This window comes from Carassius auratus, unplaced genomic scaffold (assembly GCF_003368295.1).
Source record: "Carassius auratus strain Wakin unplaced genomic scaffold, ASM336829v1 scaf_tig00216852, whole genome shotgun sequence".
In the NCBI taxonomy this organism is placed as follows: Eukaryota; Metazoa; Chordata; class Actinopteri; order Cypriniformes; family Cyprinidae; genus Carassius; species Carassius auratus.
The window spans coordinates 223,437-248,967 of record NW_020528767.1 but is presented as its reverse complement, the minus strand read 5'-3'; the positions used below and the strand labels follow the sequence as shown (position 1 = coordinate 248,967).

General features: G+C 39.1%; 2 protein-coding genes across 2 annotated transcripts; one reads left to right on the top strand and one right to left on the bottom strand.

The window, feature by feature from the left end:
• Window positions 1–405: 405 nt before the first annotated feature.
• Window positions 406–4,476, bottom strand: LOC113099066 (uncharacterized). The gene is made up of 5 exons (XM_026264143.1): window positions 3,983–4,476; window positions 3,379–3,711; window positions 2,592–2,912; window positions 2,129–2,451; window positions 406–1,289 (listed from the first exon to the last, which is right to left on the bottom strand). Exons 1-4 carry the CDS (start codon window positions 4,029–4,031, stop codon window positions 2,300–2,302), a joined length of 855 nt encoding a protein of 284 aa, XP_026119928.1. The 5' UTR covers window positions 4,032–4,476; the 3' UTR covers window positions 406–1,289; window positions 2,129–2,299.
• Window positions 4,477–21,006: 16,530 nt separating this feature from the next.
• On the top strand, window positions 21,007–23,441 carry LOC113099072 (oocyte zinc finger protein XlCOF6.1-like). Its single transcript, XM_026264150.1, has 2 exons — window positions 21,007–21,378; window positions 21,860–23,441. Exons 1-2 carry the CDS (start codon window positions 21,330–21,332, stop codon window positions 23,107–23,109), a joined length of 1,299 nt encoding a protein of 432 aa, XP_026119935.1. The 5' UTR covers window positions 21,007–21,329; the 3' UTR covers window positions 23,110–23,441.
• Window positions 23,442–25,531: the final 2,090 nt, after the last annotated feature.

Genomic DNA, 25,531 nt, shown 5'->3' with positions numbered 1-25,531 from the left:
AAGTGCTGTAGAAATACAACTTTTTCTGATGAGCTCAGAGCTAACATGTAAAATACAGTGGAACATTTCCAGTATTAGTTGCACAGACATGTCCTGTCTGACGAGCTGAGCAAGTAACGGCAGACAAGTTATGGCTTTTCAGTTAGGGTTGGAATAAAATGGGAGCCAGACTTTCAGGATCTAATCTGTGAAAAAGGATGTCTATATAATAACTGAAGACAGTCAACTGTTTAAATTCCCATTCATCTCAAAGGCAGAAGCAGTCAAACTAGATGTGACGTCCAGGGGACTCCTGTGCACAACATGTGAGCCAATGCTGTAAATGTCATCTGAATAATCATTCTGGAGAAGCAGGAAAGAAAAATCTTTACAATTTTGATTTGCTGATGGCACAACAACAACGCAGAAGGTTCAAAATATTTTAATTGGAATGTGTAGAAAAACTTATGAATTCATATTTCATATGAATCCGACTTTCATCTGCTTACAAGTGCATGTTCAATAATACAAAAAAAATCTTTCAATACAAAGTTATGATCCAAGAATCTAAAAGGTACAAAAATAATGTAGAAAAGGTTTACAAAATAGTGCACAAATATATATTTAGCAAACCAATTATATATATATATATATATATAATAGAGCTGATAAAAAAAATAAAAAAAACAACAACAAGATGTTTTGTTAAGACTTCAGTGTCTGGGAATGTTTAACAGAATATAAGAGAAAGATTCCTGTAACAGAGCTGAACTTGTAAGAACATGTCTTGTCTAACAGGTAAACAGCTGAATGCAGATCAAGTAACAGCATGCTGGAAGGCCAAAGTTAGATTAAACTGGCGTCGAACACTGAAGTTCCTAAGTAACATTAGGTATAAACCATTAAATAGTATGAGATTTTAGGGATGAGTCGTAAGTTATACGGAGTCACTCAGACGAGCAGAGGTTATGCAGAAATATTTTCTTGCTGAATGCCAACTGACCAGTCAATGTCAAATATTCCAGAGAAATGAATAATACATAAACAGGATGTTAATCGATCTTGAAATAGTGATAAAATACTGATGAAACTGAAACACTAGTCTTTAATCACTTCCATTCGGAACTGTGAAGCATTTGTCACTCTCTGAAATCTGCACTTAAAGATGCACTTTGAGATCATTGAACCTGATATACTTGAAAATGAGTTTTTCATGCACGCAACATATTAGTCACCAAGAGGCAAATACACTGATCCTTTCATTTTACATTAACACTCGAGTATATGATGTGGTGTTCTTCATCAGGTTTCTGAAAGAAAACAAAACACAAACGTTAGGAATTAAAACTAAAACAACAACAAAATTGTGTTATGTGTACATGTATATAAGTAATGTTTGTGTGTATACATCTATATCAACAGTCTGGTGATGTTCTTGTAATACTTCTTGACTATAAACACTATAAATCGGCTCAAGGACAACGGTTGAACACAAAGACAATTACAAGCAAAGGACATGAGAGCAAAAGCCTGGTGTTTTATTTGATTGTTTTAACTTTTTTAAATACTGGCAAGTAAGAGCTTTGCTTTTGGATTTTAAAGGACATTGTGGTTATTTAACATTTTTTAAAAACACTGTTCATTGTTTAATTTCTTGTAGAGCTGAAAGGAAATCACTGCTTTCCTTCATTTAATTCAGCTGCCATTGAATAATCAGGGTTTATAATGAATGCTTTTGTGATTTGATGACTGTGCATCACTGTTTGTGCGTGTTACAGATGCCTGTGGCTTTACAGAGGAATAATCATAGTATTCAGAAAAATGTCAGCCTCAATCCTTTCTAAACTGTACTAGCTCTGAGAAATGAGAACATTTTCTGGTATAATGTGCTTTCTCAAGTTGATATTGCAAAGTGGGGATGCTATCATGTACAACTGAGGCCTAAGCAGAAAAAAACAAGCATGAGCAGGAATTGAGCTAAAATTGCTTGAAAGGCAACATATTGCACAGACAAATAAGTACAACACTGACATCAGCACAGAATGGCACATTTTCTGCTTCGTCTTCACATGTGTAAGCGCATGTGTTTCTCTCAGCGCTTGTGGTTTCTGCAGACAGATTCAGTGCACACTGCAATACTGTGTCTTACCGTACTGTGAGCACTACGCGCACAGAATCTTGTTTCGGCATAAAGTACTTCTTCCTCACAAGTCTGGACTGTTTTAATGATAATGTTACATTTTTCAAATAAGTCTTAAATGGTGTTTAAAAACAGATTTTGTGGCACATCTTTTAAAATCTTGATTTTGTCTCAGAATCCTCATAATATGTGATGAAAAGAGTAATACTTGCCTTCTGGGCATGCTTCTTTGCGATTCTTGTTGTAAAAGTATATCACCCCCACAGCTACAACCACGATCAGAGCTATCACTATAACTGATATTACCACCATCTGTGACTGCTGCATGAGCTCTGTAATGAACAACAGAACAATAATAATTATCAGTCAAGACATTATTACCATAGCTCTCAATCTAACTTAACATGTCTTGGAAAGCTTGAAGAATATATTTAATCACTAATTATAATCACTAATATCACTACAGACGTACCTTCACATGGCTGACAGAGTTGAGTGATGTTGATGTTGTGTTGAGTCTGGTTTGTGATGGGATTGTTGATCACACAGCTGTAGATGTTGTTCTCCTGATATTCCACCTCCAGAGGTAGAGAGAGACTGATGCTGAGATCAGACACACTGATGCTGGACAATAAACTGTTTCCTTTGTACCAGGAGAGAGTCACAGCACTCACATTCACAGCTGAACACAGCAGTGAACAATTAGACACTGATGAACGTTTAGATGATGATGATGATGATGATGAAGAACAGTTTGAAGTGTCTCTGGTGATGACAGGAACAGGCAGACGAGCTGGAAATATTGAGAATAAATGGAAATACAAATGTTACTTAATTTAAATGGGGAAAAAATTGAAGAAGTTGTATTCTGTGTTTGGAATCTCGTTCTGACGGCACCCATTTACTGCAGAGAATCAACTTGTGAGATAGCAACGTAATGTTTTTTAATTTGTTAAAATTTGTTTTAATTTGTTATCTCTTCCAATGAAAAACAAACCACATCTTAAACAGTCTGAGAGAAACTAGATTTCCAGGAAATGTCCATTTTTGAGTGAACTATTTCTTTAACATTTTTTATAAATATATGTTTTAAGCAATAACGCACTGTGGCTGTTTATAATGTGATTAGTCTTGATAATATTTTGAATACAGCACACCCTCTTTTACCTTAAAGGGTTATTAGTCTTAAAGAACAATTCTTCTGATAATTTAACATCACTTTTATTTTTTTATATTATTAAACATGCAATATTACTCACCATAGACAGCAACAGAAAAACTCTTGTATGTGATCCCAGCAGCTTTGATGATCTGTAGTTTATAAAGTCCAGAGTGTTCAGTTCTGATGTTTCTGATGGTCAGAGATCCAGTCCGAATGTCCAACTGGAGTCTGTCTCCAAATATCTCTTTACTGTTAAACATATCAATGACCTGCTTATGGATTTCAGCAATACGAATGTCTGAATTGTTAATGTTAAATATCCACAGTATTTGATCATCTCTCTGTACTTCAGAGACACCAGAGTTAAGAGAGACAGAATCTCCTTCAGTCACTGACACTGACTTCACTTCATCTGTATCACCAATAACAACTGAAACACACAACAATATTGTTTTATTCATATATTTCTCCAGTTAAAATATATATATATATATATATATATATATATATACATAACAAAAAACAACAAGCCCATTGAAAAGGACTTGTTCATCAACTCAGACTTGAGTCGGTTGTTTATGTCTTTAGGATGTTTTCCAGATGTTAGGCTATTCAAAATACCGAAATATATATTGTTTGAAAATACAAAAACGGCAACTTTTGGGAATGAAACACTATTTAATAAAAAACGTATCACTTACCATGTGAGAACCAAATCCATAGGAAGAGGAAAAAAGTTTTATGAATCATATTCACAGTTCCCAAAATATCCGATCAATAAACTCATGATTTATTAGAGCGAGTTTGCTCGTCCGCTTTTTTCGAAGTCGAATAGGCCTATTAAAAGAAACCTAATACGTTTAAAACAAAAACGATAATTTCGAGGAATACAGTTAACGGTGCTCTCAATAGCCTATTATAACATTTATATTAGTATCGTTTTCGCTTGAAATTTTCAAGATGAGATACAAAAAGAAAAGCCCATGAAGATTAAGAGTTGTGATTACGATGTGCGTTGGAATCTTACTGTACGTCGATTAAAATATATCCTGAAGGTTGTGGTACATCCATCCATTTTAAAAACGCACGATATTTTTAAGTGAAGAAAAAAGTAGCCAACAGAATCCAAAACGCAAAATTTTGATTTCAGTTTCCATACTTCCAGATTTGGGTTAGCATACTTCGTCTGGATAAACTCCACCCCTCGGGTCCCCCTTCTTTTACTTCAGTGAGGAGCTCAAGATTGACAGTAAACTATGCGTGGATCGTCTTTACAGTAGCTATATGAACATTAGAGGAAGTTCAGCTCTTTCACTCACACAAACAGGATGAAGACTTTGAGCAGAAACTGTGTTGAGGTGCAGATTTTTTTTTGCACAAAAGTATTTATTTTGCTCAGCTTGTGGTTTGCAGATCCTCTCCCAGTTTACTTCTTCCTGCCATTTTCCTCTCAGCAAAAAATAACAAATAAATCCCTGCTGCTCTGATTAACTAAATGAAATAAAAGCCTCTTTTTAGTCTGCTCTAATGAGTACGAAACCTCAAAGCTGCTGAGTAAATCAAAGAGTCTGTTCTGTTAACGGGTGATTTAGACTGAAAACACCAAGAACATTTTTTGTGACAAAAATATATGGTTTACAACAGCACAGGATTCAGTCTTAAGCACAAGAGTCAATTAACATCAGTAAAGATGTCAGTCAGGGCACAAAAATGACATAACATTAGATACTGAATAGTTAATGCAGTTTCATTTCTATACTCAGTTCACACTATCTAGAGATGTTGTGACACTTTGGTTTTGGCTGGCCACTATTTCCTGTCTTATGCTGAAAGAAGTGTTTATGATAAATGTACATTTGTGTGAATAACATTCATGCACTATTTCTGTGTTTAACAAAAGATATTTAAATGGCATATTAAATTACATTTTTGAACACCATCCTCAAGGTTCAGTGTTTTACTGCCAAATGATTTGCACAAGGGAATCTGCATACTTGAATCGTGTCTCATGGGAATTATAGAACAACAGTTTTCTACATTCATTCACAATTAACTCATTGTTACTCATGACCCGAGGTCAAGGTCAGCCATCTTCCTCAATGCATACTTATATTTCCTCTGAGCAACTAATTCAGTCAAGCATTTTTGTCAAATGAATTTCTGTTCAATAGACCACTATTTGTTTTTACAGCATCTATTGGCAGCTTCTGGTAAAAGTTCATCAGAACATCTTATTATATTTTAATTTAGACATCTCTGATTAAGTATGTTGTTTTAAAGTATTGCTATGACACATTTGCCTTTTTTTTTTTTTTTTGTCTTCAGTGCTGTTTTAGAGGCCTTGGTTTCATATGTAGCCTTTCGCCCACAGTGTTTCCAGAGCACGTTCTGCACCCCTTCTGCATCTCATATCTCCAATAATAGACACCCGTACCACATCTGACCGAAGACCACAGCGCGTCTCATCTTGAGCAGAGCAGGTAATGGGTCACAGTGCAGCTGGCATTTGTTAAGTGCAACAAAAAAAAAGATGCTTGTGCAGTTCTGCTTGGATGCAGAACACAAATGTGAACAGAAATAAGAAACACTTTGTCGTAAAAGACAGATTATGATTATTATTATTTTTAAATATGCATTTACATTTATTGTTTTATACCCTTTCGTTTTTTTAATTTTCTGCAACACAACAAAGTAGTCAAATTATGCAAAATTTAATTTCCCATTGATTTCTGAAATACAACAAACTATATATCACTCAAAACCTCCTCCTTCCTGGAAAAACGTCCAGGCTTTGTTTGGATTTTCTACAGTACAAATAACAGCTCAGAGCAATGCATCGACCTTCACTGCAGAAGAGCGGAAACACATCTGATGTTTGTTTTGCTTCTCAGCAACAAGCAGCTGCAAGGTGGGACAGTGGTCACCCTGCATGACATCTGGAATTAACATCAGGGGACTGTTATTCTCCAGCAACTACACCCAACATCTGCTCTACATAAAGTTAAACTGCAGCATGAAAACTATTTGTGAAGGCAGTGAAGGAAACCCGAGACCATTAGGGGATGTTCATACTGGGCTTGTCTCAGTCAGCAGGGATTTAACTGTTATTCTGTTATTCTAAGTATGCAGTAGTGTGAATGTGTTTGATAATTGCAGAAGAGGCCGATTTTACATATATATATATATATATATATATATATATATAATGATGGGGTGCTGCGCCAGATGACCACCTTTGAAGATGGTTCTTCAAAGTAGTCACCTTTTGCTTTGATTACTGCTTTGCACACTCTTGGCATTCTCTTGATGAGCTTCAAGAGGTAGTCACCTGAAATGGTCTTCCAACAGTCTTGAAGGAGTTCCCGGAGAGATGCTTAGCACTTGTTTGCCCTTTTGTCTTCTGTCTGCGGTCCAGCTCACCCCTAAACCATCTGGATTGGGTTCAGGTCCGGTGACTGTGGAGGCCAGGTCATCTGGCGCAGCACCCCATCACTCTCCTTCTTGGTCAAATAGCCCTTGATGCCTTCAGTGTGACTCTACAATTTTCATAGTCATGAAAATAAAGAAAGAGAAGGTGTGTCCAAACTTTTGGTCTGTACTGTATATATATATATATATATATATATAATATATATATATATATATATATATATATATATATATATATATATGTATTATGCTTTAAATGCTGTCTATAGCCCCTCCTGTAGGTGATGTCTGTTTAATATGAAGTCTAAATACTACACGGATACACAGGATGAAATTTGTTTTATTACAGCAAAGTTAAAAAAAGTAAGAGACTGTTGCAAATCTGTTTAGGTAGGCTATACAAGTATTTCAATAGTAATTACCAGTCAAGATATTGTTACCATAGCTCTAAACTCACTTAACATGTCTTGGAAACTTTGAAGAATTTAATCACTAATTATAATCACTAATATCACCATAGACGTACCTTCACATGGCTGACAGAGTTGAGTGATGTTGAGATGTGTGGTCTGGTTTGTGATGGGATTGTTGATCACACAGCTGTAGATGTTGTTCTCCTGATATTCCACCTCCAGAGGTAGAGAGAGACTGATGCTGAGATCAGACACACTGATGCTGGACAATAAACTGTTTCCTTTGTACCAGGAGAGAGTCACAGCACTCACATTCAACACTGAACACAACAGTGAACAATTAGACACTGATGAACGTTTAGATGAAGATGATGATGAAGATGATGAAGATGATGACGATGATGAAGAACAGTTTGAAGTGTCTCTGCTGATGACAGGAGAGGGAAGAGGAGCTGGAAATATAAGAGATAAATAGAAATACAAATGTTGCTTAATATAAATGGGCACAAATTTGAAGATGTTGTATTCTGTGTTTGGAATCTCGTTCTGACGGCACCCATTTACTGCAGAGAATCAACTTGTGAGAAAGCAATGTAATGCTTCATTTGTTAACATCTCTTCCAATGAAAAACAAACCACATCTTAAACAGTCTGAGAGAAAGTAGATTTCCAGCAAATGTTCATTTTTGAGTGAACTATTCCTTTAACATTTTTATAAATTTATGTTTTAAGCAATAAGGCACTGTGGCTGTCTACAATGTGATTAGCTTTGATAATATTTTGAATACAGCACACCCTCTTATACCTTATTAGATAAAGATATATTCATCTTGAATAACAATTCTTCTGAAAATTTAACATCACTTTCATTTTTTTATATTATTAAACATGTAAAATATTACTCACCATAGACAGCAACAGAAAAACTCTTGTATGTGATCCCAGCAGCTTTGACGATCTGTATTTTATAAAGTCCAGAGTGTTCAGTTCTGATGTTTCTGATGGTCAGAGATCCAGTCCGACTGTCCATCTGGAGTCTGTCTCCAAATATCAGAGTATTATCATCTATATAGATGATCTGTCTGTAGATTTCAGCAATACGAGTGTATGAATTGTTAATGTTAAATATCCACAGTATATGATCATTTCTCTGTACTTCAGAGACATCAGTGTTTAGAGAGACAGAATCTCCTTCAGTCACTGACACTGACTTCACTTCATCTGTATCACCAATAACAACTGAAACACACAACAATATTGTTTTATTGTGAGTCGGTTGTTTTCCAGATGTAAAACATATTCAAATACCGAAATAATGTTATTGTGTGGAAATATAAAAACGGCAACTTTTGGGAATTAACCACTATTTAATAATAATAATAATAATAATAATAATAATAATAATAATAAAACATATCACTTACCATGTGATAACCAAATCCATAGGCAGAGAAAAAAATATTTATGAATCATATTCACAGTTCCCAAAATATCCGATCAATAAAATATATCAATAAAGATTTAGTAGAGCGAGTTTGCGCATTTCGAGGAATACAGTTAACGGTGCTATCAATATTATCACTTTTATATTAGAATCCTTTTTGCTTCAAATTTTCAAGATAGGATACAAAAAGAAAAGCCCATGAAGATTAAGAGTTGAGATTACGATGTGCGTTGGACTGTTACTGTACGTCAATTAAAATATATCCTGAAGGTTGTGGTACATCCATCCATTTTAAAAACGCATAAACTCTACATTTTGATTTCAGCTTCCATACTTGCAGATTAGGTTTACTTCGTCTTGATAAACTCCGCCCCTCAGAGGTGTCCCCCTCCTTTTACTTCAGTGAGGAGCTCAAGATGGACAGTAAACTAAGCGTGGATTGTCTTTACAGTATCTATATGAACATTAGAGGAAGTTCAGCTCTTTCACTCACACAAACAGGATGAAGACTTTGAACAGAAACTGTGAAGTGCAGATTTTTTTGCACGATTGTGTTCATTTTGTTCAGCTTGTGGTCTGCAGCTCCTCGCCCAATTTTACTCCTTCCTGCCATTCTCCTCTCAGCAAAACAAACAAGCAAACAAAAAAAATCCCTGCTGACTATCCCTGCTCTGATTAACTAAATTAAAGTCTGTTCTATTTTCTGTTTTCCATTTTATTTTATTTTTATTTTATTCTGATGGTTACGACTTACAGCTTAGGAAAAAAAAAATCAGTATCTTACTTTTTCTCAAAGATCAATCAAGAAAAGATTTACAAAACAGAAATGTTCAAGATCTCCAAAGTAGGTTTAATTATGGGATTGGGATTCGTTTTGCACAAATCATTGCTTCAATGCGGAGTGGGATGGAGGCGATCAGCCTGTGGCTCTGCTGAGACAATACTGAAGCCCAGGTTTCTTTGATAGCAGCCTTCAACTCCTCTGTATTGTTTGTCAGATGTTATTCAGCATCAAAAACTAACTGAGACATATACAATATAAAACTATAAATAAATAAACAGACATATAAGGTAAATGGGGCATGTAGGTAGTGGCCAGGGATTGTGTTACGAGGTAAGAACGATGGAAGACCAGGGAGAGGTGCAATTGACAGTCTTTAATAAAGAAAAATAGTCTCTCTCAGAACAAAGAGAACAAAAATCACGGACTTCCTTCAGCCCAAAACAGAAATGGCCCGACGACAGGATCTCAGAGAAAACACAAATCTTCACGGGGGCTGAGGCAGGGACCCCGGGATGTCAACACCCAGTCAAAAAACAGAGGAGGTCGCCGGCGATGTGAAAGGCCAGGGGCAGGTGCAGCACAGGTACTCTGCAAACAGGCACAGCTGGATAATACACAGTCCAATGACAAAACTACTCACAGCAGAAACAAATGACAAGAAACCATCCACGGACTAGACAGGACAGGACTAGGGAACAGGTGTATCTCACGATAGGTCATCGAATAATCCGACAATGAGACAGGGCTAGGAGGAGAATAAGAAGCAGAGACAATCAAGGGCAAAAAGGGACAGGTGAGGGAATGAAAGGGGAGACAGCTGAAAGTGATAATGAGCGGAGGAGTGGGAAAGTGTGCGTGAAAGAGTGAGTAAGTGATCACAAGAGGGAGACAGAGAGAAGGGAAAAGACCAGGATCATGACAGTACCCCCTCTCTCAACGAGCGCCTCCTGGCGCTCCTGGGGACAACTGGCGGGTCCGGAGGAAATCATCGATGAGTGAAGGATCCAGGACGTCCCGGGAGGGAACCCAACTTCTCTCCTCAGGACCATACCCCTCCCAGTCGACCAGATATTGTCGACCGCGTCCCCGACGGCGCATGTCGAGGATGCGGCGAACCCTGTAGACGGGGGTATCATCGACAAGACAAGGGACGCGCACCGGGCGAGAAGGGGGACGGATGACTGGTTTAATGCAAGAGACGTGAAACACGGGGTGGACTCGACGTAGATTAGGCGGGAGGTGAAGTTTAACTGCGACAGGGTTAATGATTCTTACAATGCGAAATGGTCCAATAAAGCGGGGAGACAATTTGCGTGATTCGGACCGGAGAGGTAAATTTGAAGTGGACAACCACACTCTCTGGCCGCAAACGTAGCGAGGGCTCTTAACTCTGCGCCTATTGGCCGTAACGGTCATGCGTCTTCTAGCTCGACAGAGAGCAGATCGCACTCTCCTCCAGGTGCGTTTGCATCGGCCAATAAAAGCTTGCACGGACGGAACATTAGACTCAGAGTCTTGAGACGCGAATATCGGAGGTTGATAACCGAGACAGCAATGAAAGGGTGAAAGTCCCGTAGCAGAGGAGGGGAGTGAATTATGGGCGTATTCGGCCCAAGAGAGTTGCTGTGACCATGACGCGGGATTCTGATGGGTGAGACTGCGGAGCATGCGGGCGACGATTTGATTAGTCCGCTCTGCTTGGCCGTTCGTCTGGGGATGAAACCCGGACGAGAGGCTAACGGATGCCCCAATCAGACGACAAAATTCTTTCCAAAATTGAGAAGAAAATTGGGGGCCTCTATCAGACACAATATCAGTGGGTAACCCATGTAGCTTAAAAACATGGTCCACCATGATCTGGGCGGTCTCCTTGGCAGAAGGGAGTTTAGCGAGGGGAATAAAATGGGCCGACTTAGAAAAACGATCTACCACGGTAAGAATAACGGTGTTCCCCCCAGAGAGAGGAAGACCGGTGATAAAGTCGAGTGCTAAGTGAGACCACGGTCGAGTCGGAACCGGTAACGGACGAAGTAGACCGGCCGGAGGGGAACTGTCAGTCTTAGTCTGGGCGCACGTATCGCAGGAGGCAATAAATCGTCGCGTGTCCCGTTCTAAAGACGGCCACCAAAAGCGCTGACGGATAAAAGCGATGGTGCCCCGGACGCCGGGATGGGCTGTCAATTTAGAGGTGTGTCCCCATTGAAGGACTGCCCGACGCGCTGACACAGGGACGAAAAGCAGCCCCTTAGGGCAGTTGCGCGGAACTATGACACGAGAGAGGGAGCGCTTAACCAGCTTCTCTATTCCCCAGACGGCCGTGCCAACAACATGACCCGGGGGAATAATCTCCTCAGGCTCAGAAGAAGCAGAGGAGTCAAAAAGACGGGATAGTGCATCAGGTTTGACGTTCTTGGTACCCGGACGGTACGAGATAGTGAAATCAAAACGGGTAAAGAATAACGCCCAGCGGGCCTGACGAGCATTTAGTCTCTTGGCCTTGCGGATATATTCTAGGTTACGGTGATCTGTCCAGACGATAAAAGGGACGGGAGCTCCTTCTAGCCACTGTCGCCATTCGCCCAATGCTAGACGGATGGCGAGCAGTTCGCGGTTGCCTACGTCGTAATTGCGCTCAGCAGGAGAAAGACGGTGGGAGAAAAAGGCGCAGGGGTGTATCTTGTCGTCAGCGGAGGAGCGCTGGGATAGCACCGCCCCGATCCCTACTTCCGAGGCATCGACCTCGACTATGAATTGTTTAGAGAAGTCAGGGGTGAGAAGGATAGGTGCGGTAGTAAAAAGCGATCTAAGCGTGTCGAACGCAGCCTGCGCAGAAGCGGACCATCTAAACTGGGACTTGACTGAGGTCAGAGCAGTAAGGGGTGCGGCTACTTGACTAAAGTTACGTATAAAACGACGATAAAAATTAGCAAACCCGAGAAAACGTTGTAGTGCGAGACGGGAATCGGGCACAGGCCAGTCGGTAACAGCCTGGACCTTAGCAGGGTCCATACTAATCCCTTCTGCCGAGATGATCGAGCCCAGAAACGTAACTGAGGGGGCGTGGAAAGAACACTTCTCGGCCTTAACGTAAAGTCGATTCTCTAATAGGCGCTGAAGAACACGACGAACATGCTGGACGTGCACCTGGAGAGACGGCGAAAAAATCAGAATGTCATCAAGGTAGACGAATACAAAAACATTGAGCATGTCTCGTAGGACATCATTGACTAAGGCTTGAAAGACCGCGGGAGCGTTGACCAACCCGAAGGGAAGAACCCGGTATTCAAAGTGTCCGAGGGGCGTATTAAACGCGGTCTTCCATTCATCCCCCTCCTTAATACGTACTAAGTGATAGGCGTTACGTAAGTCGAGCTTAGTGAATATCTTAGCTCCCTGCAAGATCTCGAAGGCGGAGGACATCAGGGGCAATGGATAACGATTCTTGACAGTGATATCATTTAAACCCCGATAGTCTATGCAGGGGCGCAGGGAGCCATCTTTCTTCTTAACAAAGAAGAAACCGGCTCCCGCTGGAGACGAGGAAGGAACGATGGTACCCGCATTCAGTGATTCAGAAAGGTATTTCTCGAGCGCCTCCCTCTCGGGGGCGGATAATGAGTATAGTCTACCACGGGGGGGCGTAGTACCTGGGAGAAGATCTATGCTGCAGTCATACGGGCGATGAGGGGGGAGAGAAGCGGCCCGGGAACGACTGAAGACCTCCCGCAAATCGTGATACTCCTCCGGAACCCCAGACAAATCACCTGGCTCCTCCTGAAAAACAGTTACGGGCAAGACAGGGGGCACAGCAGAAGACAGACAATTGACATGACAGGACAATTTCCAAGACAGAATAGTGCCTTCTGCCCAGTTAATCTGGGGGTTATGAAGAACTAACCACGGGTGGCCTAAAACCACGGGAGAGAAAGGGGAATGAAAAATAAAAAAAGAAATAGTCTCTCTATGATTTCCTGAAACAGTAAGAGTCAATGGTGAAGTCCTTCTCTGTACCCTAGGAAGAGGACTACCATCTAGGGCAAACAGGGGGGTGGAGTCTTGCAAATCTAAAAGGGGAATACCTTGTCTTAAAGCCCAAGTCTCGTCAATGAAGTTCCCCTCCGCCCCCGAATCTAGTAATGCTGAGCAGGAAACAGACGATCCCCGCCAGCGGAGGTGAACGGGAAGGGAAGTGCAGGACTTAGATGGAGAGACCCATGATGTAGCGCTCGCCAGCAACCCTCCGCCTACTGACGAGCGCTGGCTTTTACTGGGCACCTGGAGACAAAATGATCAGCGGCAGCGCAGTACATACATAGACGATCCATAATCCTGCGCTGGCGTTCCCGTGCAGTTATGCGAAGCCCCCCTAGCTGCATCGGCTCAGGATCAGCAGCAGAGGGCAGTGGCGGACGAGTAACTGAGGAAGAGGGGAGTAAAGAAGCCTCCAATCCGCGAGCCCTCCGTCGCATCTCGAAACGTCTTTCAATGCGAAGAGCCAGCTCGACTAGGGAGTCGAAATTGTCAGGAACCTCTCGGACAACGACCTCGTCCTTAATCTCTGAGTTGAGGCCCTCGAGAAAGCGGGAGATTAGTGCCGGGCCGTTCCATCCACTAGTTGTGGCCAGAGTACGAAACTCAATTGAAAAGTCTGTGACTGACCTCCTCCCCTGGCGCAAGGTGGATAGGAGACGGGACGCTTCACCACCATGTGCAGACCGGTCGAATACTCGGATCATCTCCTCCTTGAACAGAGAAAACTTAAAGACACAGTCGACCTCTGCCTCCCAGTTCGCCGCCGCCCACTCTCGAGCCCGTCCATTTAGAAGAGAAATCACATAAGCCACCTTAGATCGATCCCTGGCGTAGGTGGACGGCTGGAGAGAAAAAACAACCTCGCATTGGGTGAGAAAGGCTCGGCATTGTAAAGGCTCACCAGAATAGCACGGAGGGTTGTTTATGCGTGGCTCAGAAGAGTCGCGCTGTCCGGCTGCTGCAGTGGTCTCATGACGGTAGTGGAGGAACTGCTGAGTTAGACCCGAGAGCTGGGCGGTCAGAGATTCAACGGATCGTCTCGTGGTGGATAACTCCTCCTCATGTTTCCCCAGCAGAGCACCCTGGAGCTCCACCGCACTCTGGAGGGGGTTACCACTCGCCTGGTCCATCTTCTGGTCGGATTATTCTGTTACGAGGTAAGAACGATGGAAGACCAGGGAGAGGTGCAATTGACAGTCTTTAATAAAGAAAAATAGTCTCTCTCAGAACAAAGAGAACAAAAATCACGGACTTCCTTCAGCCCAAAACAGAAATGGCCCGACGACAGGATCTCAGAGAAAACACAAATCTTCACGGGGGCTGAGGCAGGGACCCCGGGATGTCAACACCCAGTCAAAAAACAGAGGAGGTCGCCGGCGATGTGAAAGGCCAGGGGCAGGTGCAGCACAGGTACTCTGCAAACAGGCACAGCTGGATAATACACAGTCCAATGACAAAACTACTCACAGCAGAAACAAATGACAAGAAACCATCCACGGACTAGACAGGACAGGACTAGGGAACAGGTGTATCTCACGATAGGTCATCGAATAATCCGACAATGAGACAGGGCTAGGAGGAGAATAAGAAGCAGAGACAATCAAGGGCAAAAAGGGACAGGTGAGGGAATGAAAGGGGAGACAGCTGAAAGTGATAATGAGCGGAGGAGTGGGAAAGTGTGCGTGAAAGAGTGAGTAAGTGATCACAAGAGGGAGACAGAGAGAAGGGAAAAGACCAGGATCATGACAGATTGGGGTTGGGGGGACTTTGCACCCTGTTGCCCCGCAGCATCTTTCCCTAACACTCCTGCTGTGGTGTGACATGGGATGGGGATTCAGTTATGGTGTGTTGTAGCCACTGCAGGATCAGAGGTAACCCCAATAAAACTATTTAATATTTATTCATTTATAACTTAATATTATTATTATTACTTGCCCTCTTCAGTGTCCACCACCCTTTCCCAGTTTTAATTAAATAATAATTATTATGGTAATTATTAATATTGTTGCTAATAACATTTGTTGTTTTTTTCTTCATTTTTAAAGTTATACTAATATCTGTCATTAAACTTTTAAGATTCTATTTCATTTGTATGCTTCCTCCTCCAACTGTAGACACAATGACACACGAACGCATGCGCACACACACGCGCACGCACACACACACACACACACGCACACATACGCACACACACGCACACACACGCACATACACACACACACACACACGCACACACGCACACACACACACATGCACACACATGCTCACAGACACATGAATGCAAATACAGGAGCTAATCAGAATGGACTTGTAATGTTGGTTATCAGTATACAGTGTATGTTTGTTTGTTAAAGCGAGTCTATATTTGGCACATGTATATACTGTCATCTTCTTTACTTAGCCTATGTTTCATACCTTTATGTTATATGTTTGGTCCATGGGATTCTGTATTTGGCACGTTAACATTGTCACATTCCTTAATTGCATAATAATAATAATAATAATAATAATAATAATAATAATACTAAATTGCACCGCCCCTAAGGGTTCAGCAACAATTAACTTTAGACTTTTAGATGTCTTCACAATAGCTATATGCGCATCAGAAAAAAAATATCTCTTTCAAAAACACAAACAGGATGAAGACTGTGACCTCTTTGTCCTTGTGCGGAAACATTTCTCATTCAGCTTAGTGGTTTGTACCTTTAAACTACATCTCCTTCCTGTCAATTTCCTCTCAGCTAAAAAAAAAAAAACCCTATCCGTTCTGATTTTACAGATAACCTATTTTACTCCCTAACCTGATCAAAGTAACTGATCAAAGTAATATTTTTATTATATGCATATTATAAATGACAGAGTCCATTTGTGTTTTTAAATAAAATATTTTTTTGTGTGTTTTTTTTTTTTTTTTTAACATGTATGGTTAACCTTCTGACAAAACGTGAAGCTCATCTCATTTCATGTCTATACCCACTCGTTCGCACAATCCTGAGATTTTCTAACACTTTGGGTTCTGGTTGGCCACTGTTTCCTGAACAACAAAGACACAGAAATCTATTCATGTTGAACATAACAGTAGCTCAGGTGAGGTTAATGTTCAAAGTCTTCCTGTCACTGTCAATTAAACTGTGTTTTACAAAACAACACTACACACATTCCCTGCACATAACAGGAACTCAAGATTTGTTCATCTCGTGTCGCGTCTCAGTTGACATTTTGTTCTTACTCTAGAACTCAAGGCCAAGTTCCCATAAGAACTACTTCAGATTAGCATCACAAGAGGGTTCATCTGCAGCTCTTCACCCTCATAGTGTTCCCACAGCATGACCCACCTGTACCACACGTGAACAATGACCACAGTGCCTCTCATTGTGACTCATTGTGAACAGAGCAGTGTGTCACAGCACATAATGCATCTCTCACACACACAAAAAAAAAAAACATTTTCGGCTACCGATTAATGATGATAATGCATTTTTAGTTTTTGTGCAGCATTAGATTTAATTTTTTTCTCCCTAATTTGTTGTTGGTGGCTGTTTTTGCCCCATTGACTTCCATTATAACAACATTTTTTTGATTGCAAAGCCATGACACCATGTAATCATGCATTCTTGATTGTTTGTGGTTTTCCCTTTTGGGAAGAGGTAAAATTAGTTAATTTTACAGTTGATCACTAGGTGGGACCATTAACCCTTTAGATAGGCCTGTGCAAAAAAAAGGCTTAGTTTCTGGCTTGTATATGAAGCTATATGGAGTATAACAGCATATTATATTGAGTGTGTATGTGTGTGTGTGTGAGAAACTAAGCTTTTTTTTTTTTTGCACAGGCCTATCTAAAGGGTTAATGGTCCCACCTAGTGATCAACTGTAAAAAATAACAAATGTTACCTCTTCCCAACAGGGAAAACCACCAACAATCAAGAATCTCTCACACACACAAACACTATAATTTGCTGTTATACTCCATATAACTCCATATACAAGCCAGAAACCAAGCCTTTTTTTGCACAGGCCTATCTAAAGGGTTAATGGTCCCACCTAGTGATCAACTGTAAAAATTAAAAATTTTACCTCTTCCCAAAAGGGAAAACCACAAACAATCAAGAATGCATGATTATATGGTGTCATGGCTTTGCAATCAAAAAATGTCGTTATAATGGAAGTCAATGGAGCAAAAACAGCCACCAACAACTAATTAGGGAGAAAAAATTTAAATCTAATGCTGCACAAAAACTAAAAATGCATCAAAGCCAATGTTGTTACTAATCTTTGACATGCCCAAGACTGTTATAAAAGGTAAAAAAATATCCAGTCCACAATCACTTTTTATATTGAAAATATGTAATTTTGTGTGTGTTTTTTTTCCCAAATCATTGACATCATTTATGAACTTGGTAATTAAAAAGTTAAAATCTTGGATTTAAAAAAAAAAAAAAAAAATTGGTAGTTTTGATCAGGACTGAGGTTGATTAATAGATTTATGCAAAAAAAAAAAATTGAAAAAAATATTTATCTGATACATTTTTACAGTAGTTTAATTTAGTGGATGTTTTCATCCACGAACATCCCAAAAGGGTAGTGAATTTGCCCACAGTGTACCGTTGAGTTTTCCCAAAATATGTGTCAAAATAAGATTTGTCACCAAAAATCATTCCATTAGCTCAAACACAGAGAAAGTTGTGGCCAAAATAAGACTCAACTTTACCCCCTAGTGGACGAAAACATCCCCAACAACCCACAAGGGTTAATATCTGCTGTTTGTATTTACAGTATTTATTTGCGGATATAAACATCCACTAGATCGGGGACTCTAAACTCTGGCCATCGAGGTCCATTTTCCTGACAGGGGCGTAATTAGACGAGATGAACATCACGGAGCGCTCAACACTTCTGCAGTGTGTGTTTTATTCATCCTCGATCCCGGAGGGCGGAGGCGCTCTCGCGCAGAAAGTCGAACCAGGAAATGGAAAAAAGATATTGCTGCATGAAAAACATTTTTCACAGAAAACAGAAACGTTTGGAAACAGGAACGCATAAAAAATACTACTGTATCAATATTTGGTTTATTTGTGTTTTTCAAGTCATCTCCAGGTAATAAATAAAGTATATAATGCATTTCTAATTTGCATAGCATTTATTACAGTATAGAAACTTTCCTGCCTTATTATGTGATAAAAAAAAATTTGTAGCATAAACATTAACAAGTCATTATTATTGATTATTGTCCAGCAGTTATATAATTTCTAAGCCAATTAAAAGTTAGAAATTAGATAAAAAGTAACGTTGCCTAATAGGTTTTGTAGTAAACCTGTTCTTGTTTTTTTTTTAAAGAAGTCTTTTCTTTTTACCAAGCCTGCATCTATTTGATCCAAAGTACAGCAAAACAGTACAATTTTGAAATATTTTTAGTATTTAAAATAACTGTTTTATATTTGAATACATTTTAAAATGTAGGTTATTTTTTCAAAGCTACATTTTTAGCATCATTACTCCTGTCACAAGATCCTTCAGAAATCATTCTGATATTCTGATTTGCTGCTCAAAAAACATTTATTATTATGATGATGTTGAAAAATTTTGAAATCTGAGTATAATTTTTTTCCAGGTTTCTTTGATCAATAGACAGTTCAGAAAAATAATATATATATATATATATATATATATATATATATATATATATATATATAGGCTATATGATCATTTCTGTCCCCCTCACTTCTGAAATGATGGCTACGCCCAGCTCTAAGATACATTGATTCGCTTGTTCTGGTCGCTATAATTGATTAGGTTTAGAGCTAACTTTGTATGAAACTGGACTTAGAAGGCCATAGCTTAGAGCACGTGCACTAGATTTTAAATGTGGTCAATATCTCTCCTGGTGGAAAGCAATAAGAATACCACACGCTGTTCAGTGGATACTCTGATAAGATGAATTGTTTAATAAAGTTGTTATTTTTGTTTTCCTTTGCGTAAAAAAAAATATTCCTGTAGCTTTGTTAAATTACGGTTAAACACCGGATTCAACATGGATTATTTTATCGACCTTCTTGCTAAGTTTCAGGACCTTGATCATGGTAATTACATTGCTGTCTATATGGGAGGAGGAGAGAGGTCTCAGAATTCATCAAAATATCTTAATTTGTGTTCCGAAGATGAACAGTCTTACGGGTTTGAACCGACATGAGGGTGAGTAATTAATGATTCATATATATATATATAATTTTTATATATATTTTATATATATATATATATATTTTTTTTTTTTTTTGGGGGGGGGGGGGGGGGTGAACTAACCCTATAAAAGTATAGTATGCCCTACTTTGAAAATTCAGTCAGCACTTATCCTGGTATTTTTCTAATCATATGTGCTTTGCCTTTGATTGTAGGAAGACTTTTACTACAGATGCTGAACTGAAACTGCACCAGAGAACTTACACTGGAGACAAGCCTTACAAGTGTTCACAGTGAGACACAAGATTCAGTCATGCACCATCTCTAAATACATTTACATTTATTAATTTAGCTGACGGTTTTATCCAAAGCAATTGCTATATATGTCAGAAGTTGCACGCCTCTCGAGCAACTAGGGGTTAAGTGTCTTGCTCAGGGACACATTGGTGTCTCACAGTGGATTCGAACCTGGGTTTCTCACACCAAAAGCGTGTCTTATCCAACACCACTCCTATCATGTTAAATAAACATGATGGGATCCACACTTGAGAGAAACCGTGTTACTGCATTCCATGTACAGAGAGTTTCATTTAATTACCTTCTCAACTCCATGATAAAAAAAAAAAAAAAAAAAAAAAAAAAAACTTCAATCATGGTAAGTTGCAGTCCAAGACGTTCAAGCGTGATGCTGGATCCTCATCAAATGTTCTGCTTAGAACATCTTGTTATGTGACCAATAATTACAAATTTACCAAATCCAAAAATAAGATTACACTATCTTGAAGCTTTTCTCTTCTCTTGTGATGTTGGGGTAAATTGTATGTCGATAAAAAGAGGGGGATATCTATTTGTTTTCTTATTTACTTCATGTTTATATATTTTTTTCACCAACTAATGATGGAATAAATGTGTTACTCATTTCATCAACAACATTTAGGCTACTCTCCAATTTTATTGTAAAAAAAAAAAAAAAAACTATATTTCCATGTTTTTTTCTTTTGCTTGCAAAATGTTTAAATTCCCCAAATACATTTTGTAATTGCTCCTCAGAAGTTTGCTATTCCATATGAAAATGTTTGAGACAGCAAATCACATCAAGGAGACGGGGTTTAACGTAAACTGAGTTGTCCATTGTAGCCACATTATCTTCAGACTTCAGTGTGTTCATTCATTTTCTAATAATTCAATGGCAAGTCATCTGTTATTCCTTATGTGCCTTTGTGCACAATATAACTGACAGGCGCAAACACCAATTGTTGTTTCAGTGTACTGGCACTAAAATAAATAATATAAATGAAATAAATTCATATATTAAATTCATATTCGTTTATTTTGATTCAGATGTATGAATCACGTGGTTTTCAGACCAGACGAACGCAGCGGTGAACGAAGCTTTGGCGTCATAGATCACGTGCTTCAGGCAAAACGAATCAAGCTCCGATACAGCGCTTTATTATGAAGCTTCGGGGTTTTGTATTGAACGTAACATCACTCTACAGCGGTATATGTGCACTTTTCCAGCCGTTTGCTGGCGAAAATAGAAATTTAGCCGGCTACAATGTAGCCTACATATGTTAAATGAAGCCTTGTGAATGTGTGAATCAATTTAACTACGGATGTATTAGCCTAATTTATTTATGTTTCATTTTTCCTACCACAGAAGAATAACCCCTCTTGTGAAGCTTCTCCTAAAAACAATTCATTAATAAATGCTGGAAAAATCACATCAGCCTAAAAGTGAAGAAGGCAGAGCTTAAGAAAGAAGAGAGAACATGAATGAACCCTGTCGAATAAAACAAGAAGATACTGAAGAACAAAGAGGTTGGTGTTTATTTCTTGGTTCTTCATTAAAGCAGTTCATCAGATTTAGTGGTTGTAGGTACAAAAGGTGTAAGAGCTGTGAAATAAATGTTAAAGGACACTTTACAAGAATGATGGCTTATTTTCTTTAGTTGTTAACAAATGGTCAGTGAAATAAGATTCGGGAATCATTGATTATCATTATCAGGAAGCTGGACTAGATATTACACACATTTTGCAATCATTACTAAACATTAGATAGTTTTGAGTCTTGATTTATTAAATGTTATTGCTGAAACATATTTAATAATTTTTTACTAAAAAAAACCCTGCACTTTGTCCCTGAGGTGTTTAAAAATAATAATAATTTGAATATCAGTGTACAGAATAAAGCATCAAAATGCTGTCATATCAGTGTTCACGCATTTTTTTCCCTTCAAAATGATCTTTTATGATTTTCTCATTTTATAATTTTCTGAAAATCAAATCTTTTACATTTTAGACCTAAAGGGAAAAATCAAGGACATTGATGAAATCCCTGAAGTGGAGGAGAAACACAAAATCAAATCCATAACAAAGTCCTCGGGCCACTCATCAAAAAGAAAAGGCCAAAAAACGTTCACCTGCTCTCAGTGTGGCAAGCGTTTCTTATACAAACAGAGTCTGAAACATCACATGAGAATCCACACGGGAGAGAAACCGTACACATGTGACCAATGCGGGAAGTGTTTCGCACAGAGAGGGGGTTTTAAATATCACATGAAAATCCACACTGGAGAAAAACCTTACACGTGTGATCAGTGCGGGAAGTGTTTCACACATGCCGACAGTTTTAAATTACACCTGCGTTCTCATTCTGGGGAGAGGCCTTACTACTGTGACCAGTGTGGTAAAACGTTTATTAGGGTAGCATCCCTAAAGAGGCACCTGAAAGTTCATACACAGGAGAAGCCTTATGTGTGTTCTCTGTGTGGAAAGAGTTTTAGTCAGATGGGCGCTTTAAATACGCACCAGATAAGGCACAGTGGTGTGAAGAATCATATGTGCTTCGATTGTGGGAAATCCTTCGTTAGAGATGCTGAACTGAAACAGCACCAGAAAACTCACACTGGAGAAAAACCTTACAAGTGTTCACACTGCGACAAGACATTCAGTCAAACGGGACATCGGAAAATACACGAGAGGATCCACACTGGAGAGAAACCTTTCTCATGTGAGCAGTGCGGGAAGAGTTTCACACATCCAAACACTCTTAGATTACATCTCCTTTCTCATTCTGGAGAAAGACGGTATAACTGCGATCAGTGCGATAAAACGTTTGTTAAGGCGGTATGCCTGAAGGCCCACAGGAAAGTTCATTTAAAGGAGAAACCTTACAAGTGTTCACTGTGTCTTAGGGGTTTTACTCAGCTGGGTGCTTTAAAATTACACCAGAAAAGACACAGCGGCGTGAAAGATTATGTGTGCTTTGAATGCGGGAAGACCTATATCACAAACGCTGAATTGAAACTGCACCAGAGGACTCACACTGGAGAAAAACCTTACACTTGTTCACACTGTGACAGGAGATTCAGTTGGTTAGCGTCTCTGAAAATACATGAGAGGAGCCACACTGGAGAGAAGCCGTACCACTGCGCTTCGTGTGGGAAGAGCTTTAGTAAATTAGCTTCTCTACACAGTCATTCCAGAGGAAAATGTCCAATGGATAAAAAGCTTCCTTCCATATCAATCTTTCCCAACCAGTTGCAATGAGTGTCTGGACAAAGAACCATGAAAGTTTTCCCAGTGAACAAGTGTAAGATTCAGATCAACAAAAAGAGGCTATTGCATATTTAAGTGAGTCATGTGTCTGATATATATAAATTATATAATTGTAAATATTAGATGACTTTGTTCTTCATCCTTCTTGTTCTTATGTGCTTATATCATCCTGTTCTTTCAACTCAAGTCTATTTACCAAATGCATACTACCATATAATGCAATATGATGGCAGGATAATAGACAAAGTTTTGATGTCTTGCTGTAACTGTAGCCTACACATACATCTTCGAACATAAGATTAATAAAGCAGTTTATGTTTAAACTTTGTTTTTAACAGATGGCTTATGTATAAACAGAATTATTGTAGACTACTGATTTAGCCAACTACAACACAATAAGGCAACATTGACATGCATTAGATTTTAAATCTCGTCTATGGCGTCCTGTGGTGACTGACTTTTATAAACTCGCTGTAATATATCTGTATGATGCTTGAACAGGACTCACCAAAACTTCAGGTACATTGGATTTGAGCATAATGACAACACTTACTGTACATTCTTGTTAAACATTCTTTATTTATTTTTTGTATGTGCATTTGTTAAGTTTTTACAAACGGACTTTAAAGGTTGTTGTTTTTTACACATGTTTTTATACAGTCTATGATTTACACACACAGAATGGAAATATTTTAGTTAGATGATGAATAAATTATATTTAAACAGATATTCTGATTCTGATATTACTGCTGTGCCTATATATTAACTGTTACGGCCCTGTATAGGGTAAGGCCGCAACATAAACTAAAATCAACAATCAAAGATCCTATACATGTATTTACAGAGTAAAAGCTCAACTTCAGCAGTGAGCAAAGGCCAAAACAACCACAAAAAAAAAACAAGTCAGCTCCTAATAGAAAAGACTACATTTCCCAAAACAAAAGAAAAACTAAATAAAAATACAATATGCTACCCTAACTCCCCATATAATGAAAAACAGGAGAAATTAGCAAAAGAAAATGGCACTCAACCCCTACATCGCCCATGTGTGGAAAAGAATATTTACAATACTTTACAAAATATACAAAAGTAGTAAAGGTATAACCTGTGAGGAAAAAGGCATTTTTAAACCTTAATTTGGGGCAAAATCATCAAACATTTTCAGCGATTTTTATCATATTTCACTGCTGTTTCTATACATGCAGTTTTAATGTCTCAGTGACCAGTGAAAGTGCAGTTCTGACTCTCTGCCCATTCATTTAGATAGGAGCCTGGTCTTGTTAGTCTGAAATAGCTGCCCGGAGGCGTTGCCAAGATGGCGGCTGAGTGGCACGACTTGCCTAAAAGGACTTTGAGCAAACACACAATAGCACATGTACAATGGAACAACAGGAAGTCACAAATTGAGCAGAGCTCCCTCCTCAGGCACAGCAGATCCCTTTATTGCTGCTCCTTGGTTCCCATCAGATCACGTTGGTAAGATCCAATCCTGTGAAAGAAAAAAATGCCACATTGTTGCTTAAACATATGTACATTTATTTCTGAATTTATTATTCCTTTTTAACCTTGCATTATAGATGGATTATCCACTCAACAGTTAACCAATAAATGCTGGAACATTTACACCAGTCTACAAGTGAAGTAGACAGAATTTATAAAAGAACGATGAGTGATCTAGAACCTTACAGAATGTAACGTGAAGATTCTGAAGAACAGAGAGGTTAGTGTTATTGGTAGTTAGTATTGCTCAGCTTTAATTAACACTTTACACTGCCAGCCAAGCCACGCCCATTTTAAACGACATTCCTGTCTGGACAGCCGCCATTTTTGTCAGTTGCAATTCGTTCATACAGAGCAGCATGGTAAGTAAGCTTTATTTTTGTATAATTTAAACATATCAGTTTGATAAATATCTATATTAAAATTAAATTAAATGTATGCATTTAGCAGATGCTTGACTAACATTGCATTCAGGCTAACAAATTTTTCCTAACATGTGTTCCCCCGGGATTCGAACTAGTGATGTGTCGTTCTTGAACGATTCGTTCATTTTGAACGAATCTTTAATGTGACTCGGGAAGAACGAGTCGTCTCGGGGAGTGATTCGTTCAGTCGCGCATGCGCATTATTCTATGGGTTCTGTTCTAGTAGTAGTAATTCACCTGTCAGTCAATGCAGTCTTGACCCGGAAAGAGAATTGATTAGTTCATAGTTCGGGTCTATCGGGTTTTTGACTCGTTCCTTGATCACGTGACAGCCCCATACGCTTACCCAATGCAGTCTGAGCCGGAAAGAGAATTGATTAGTTCATAGTTCGGGTCTATCGGGTTTTTGACTCGTTCCTCAATCACGTGACAGCCCAATACGTTAAACCCAATGCAGCATGAGCCGGAAAGAGAATTGATTAGTTCAT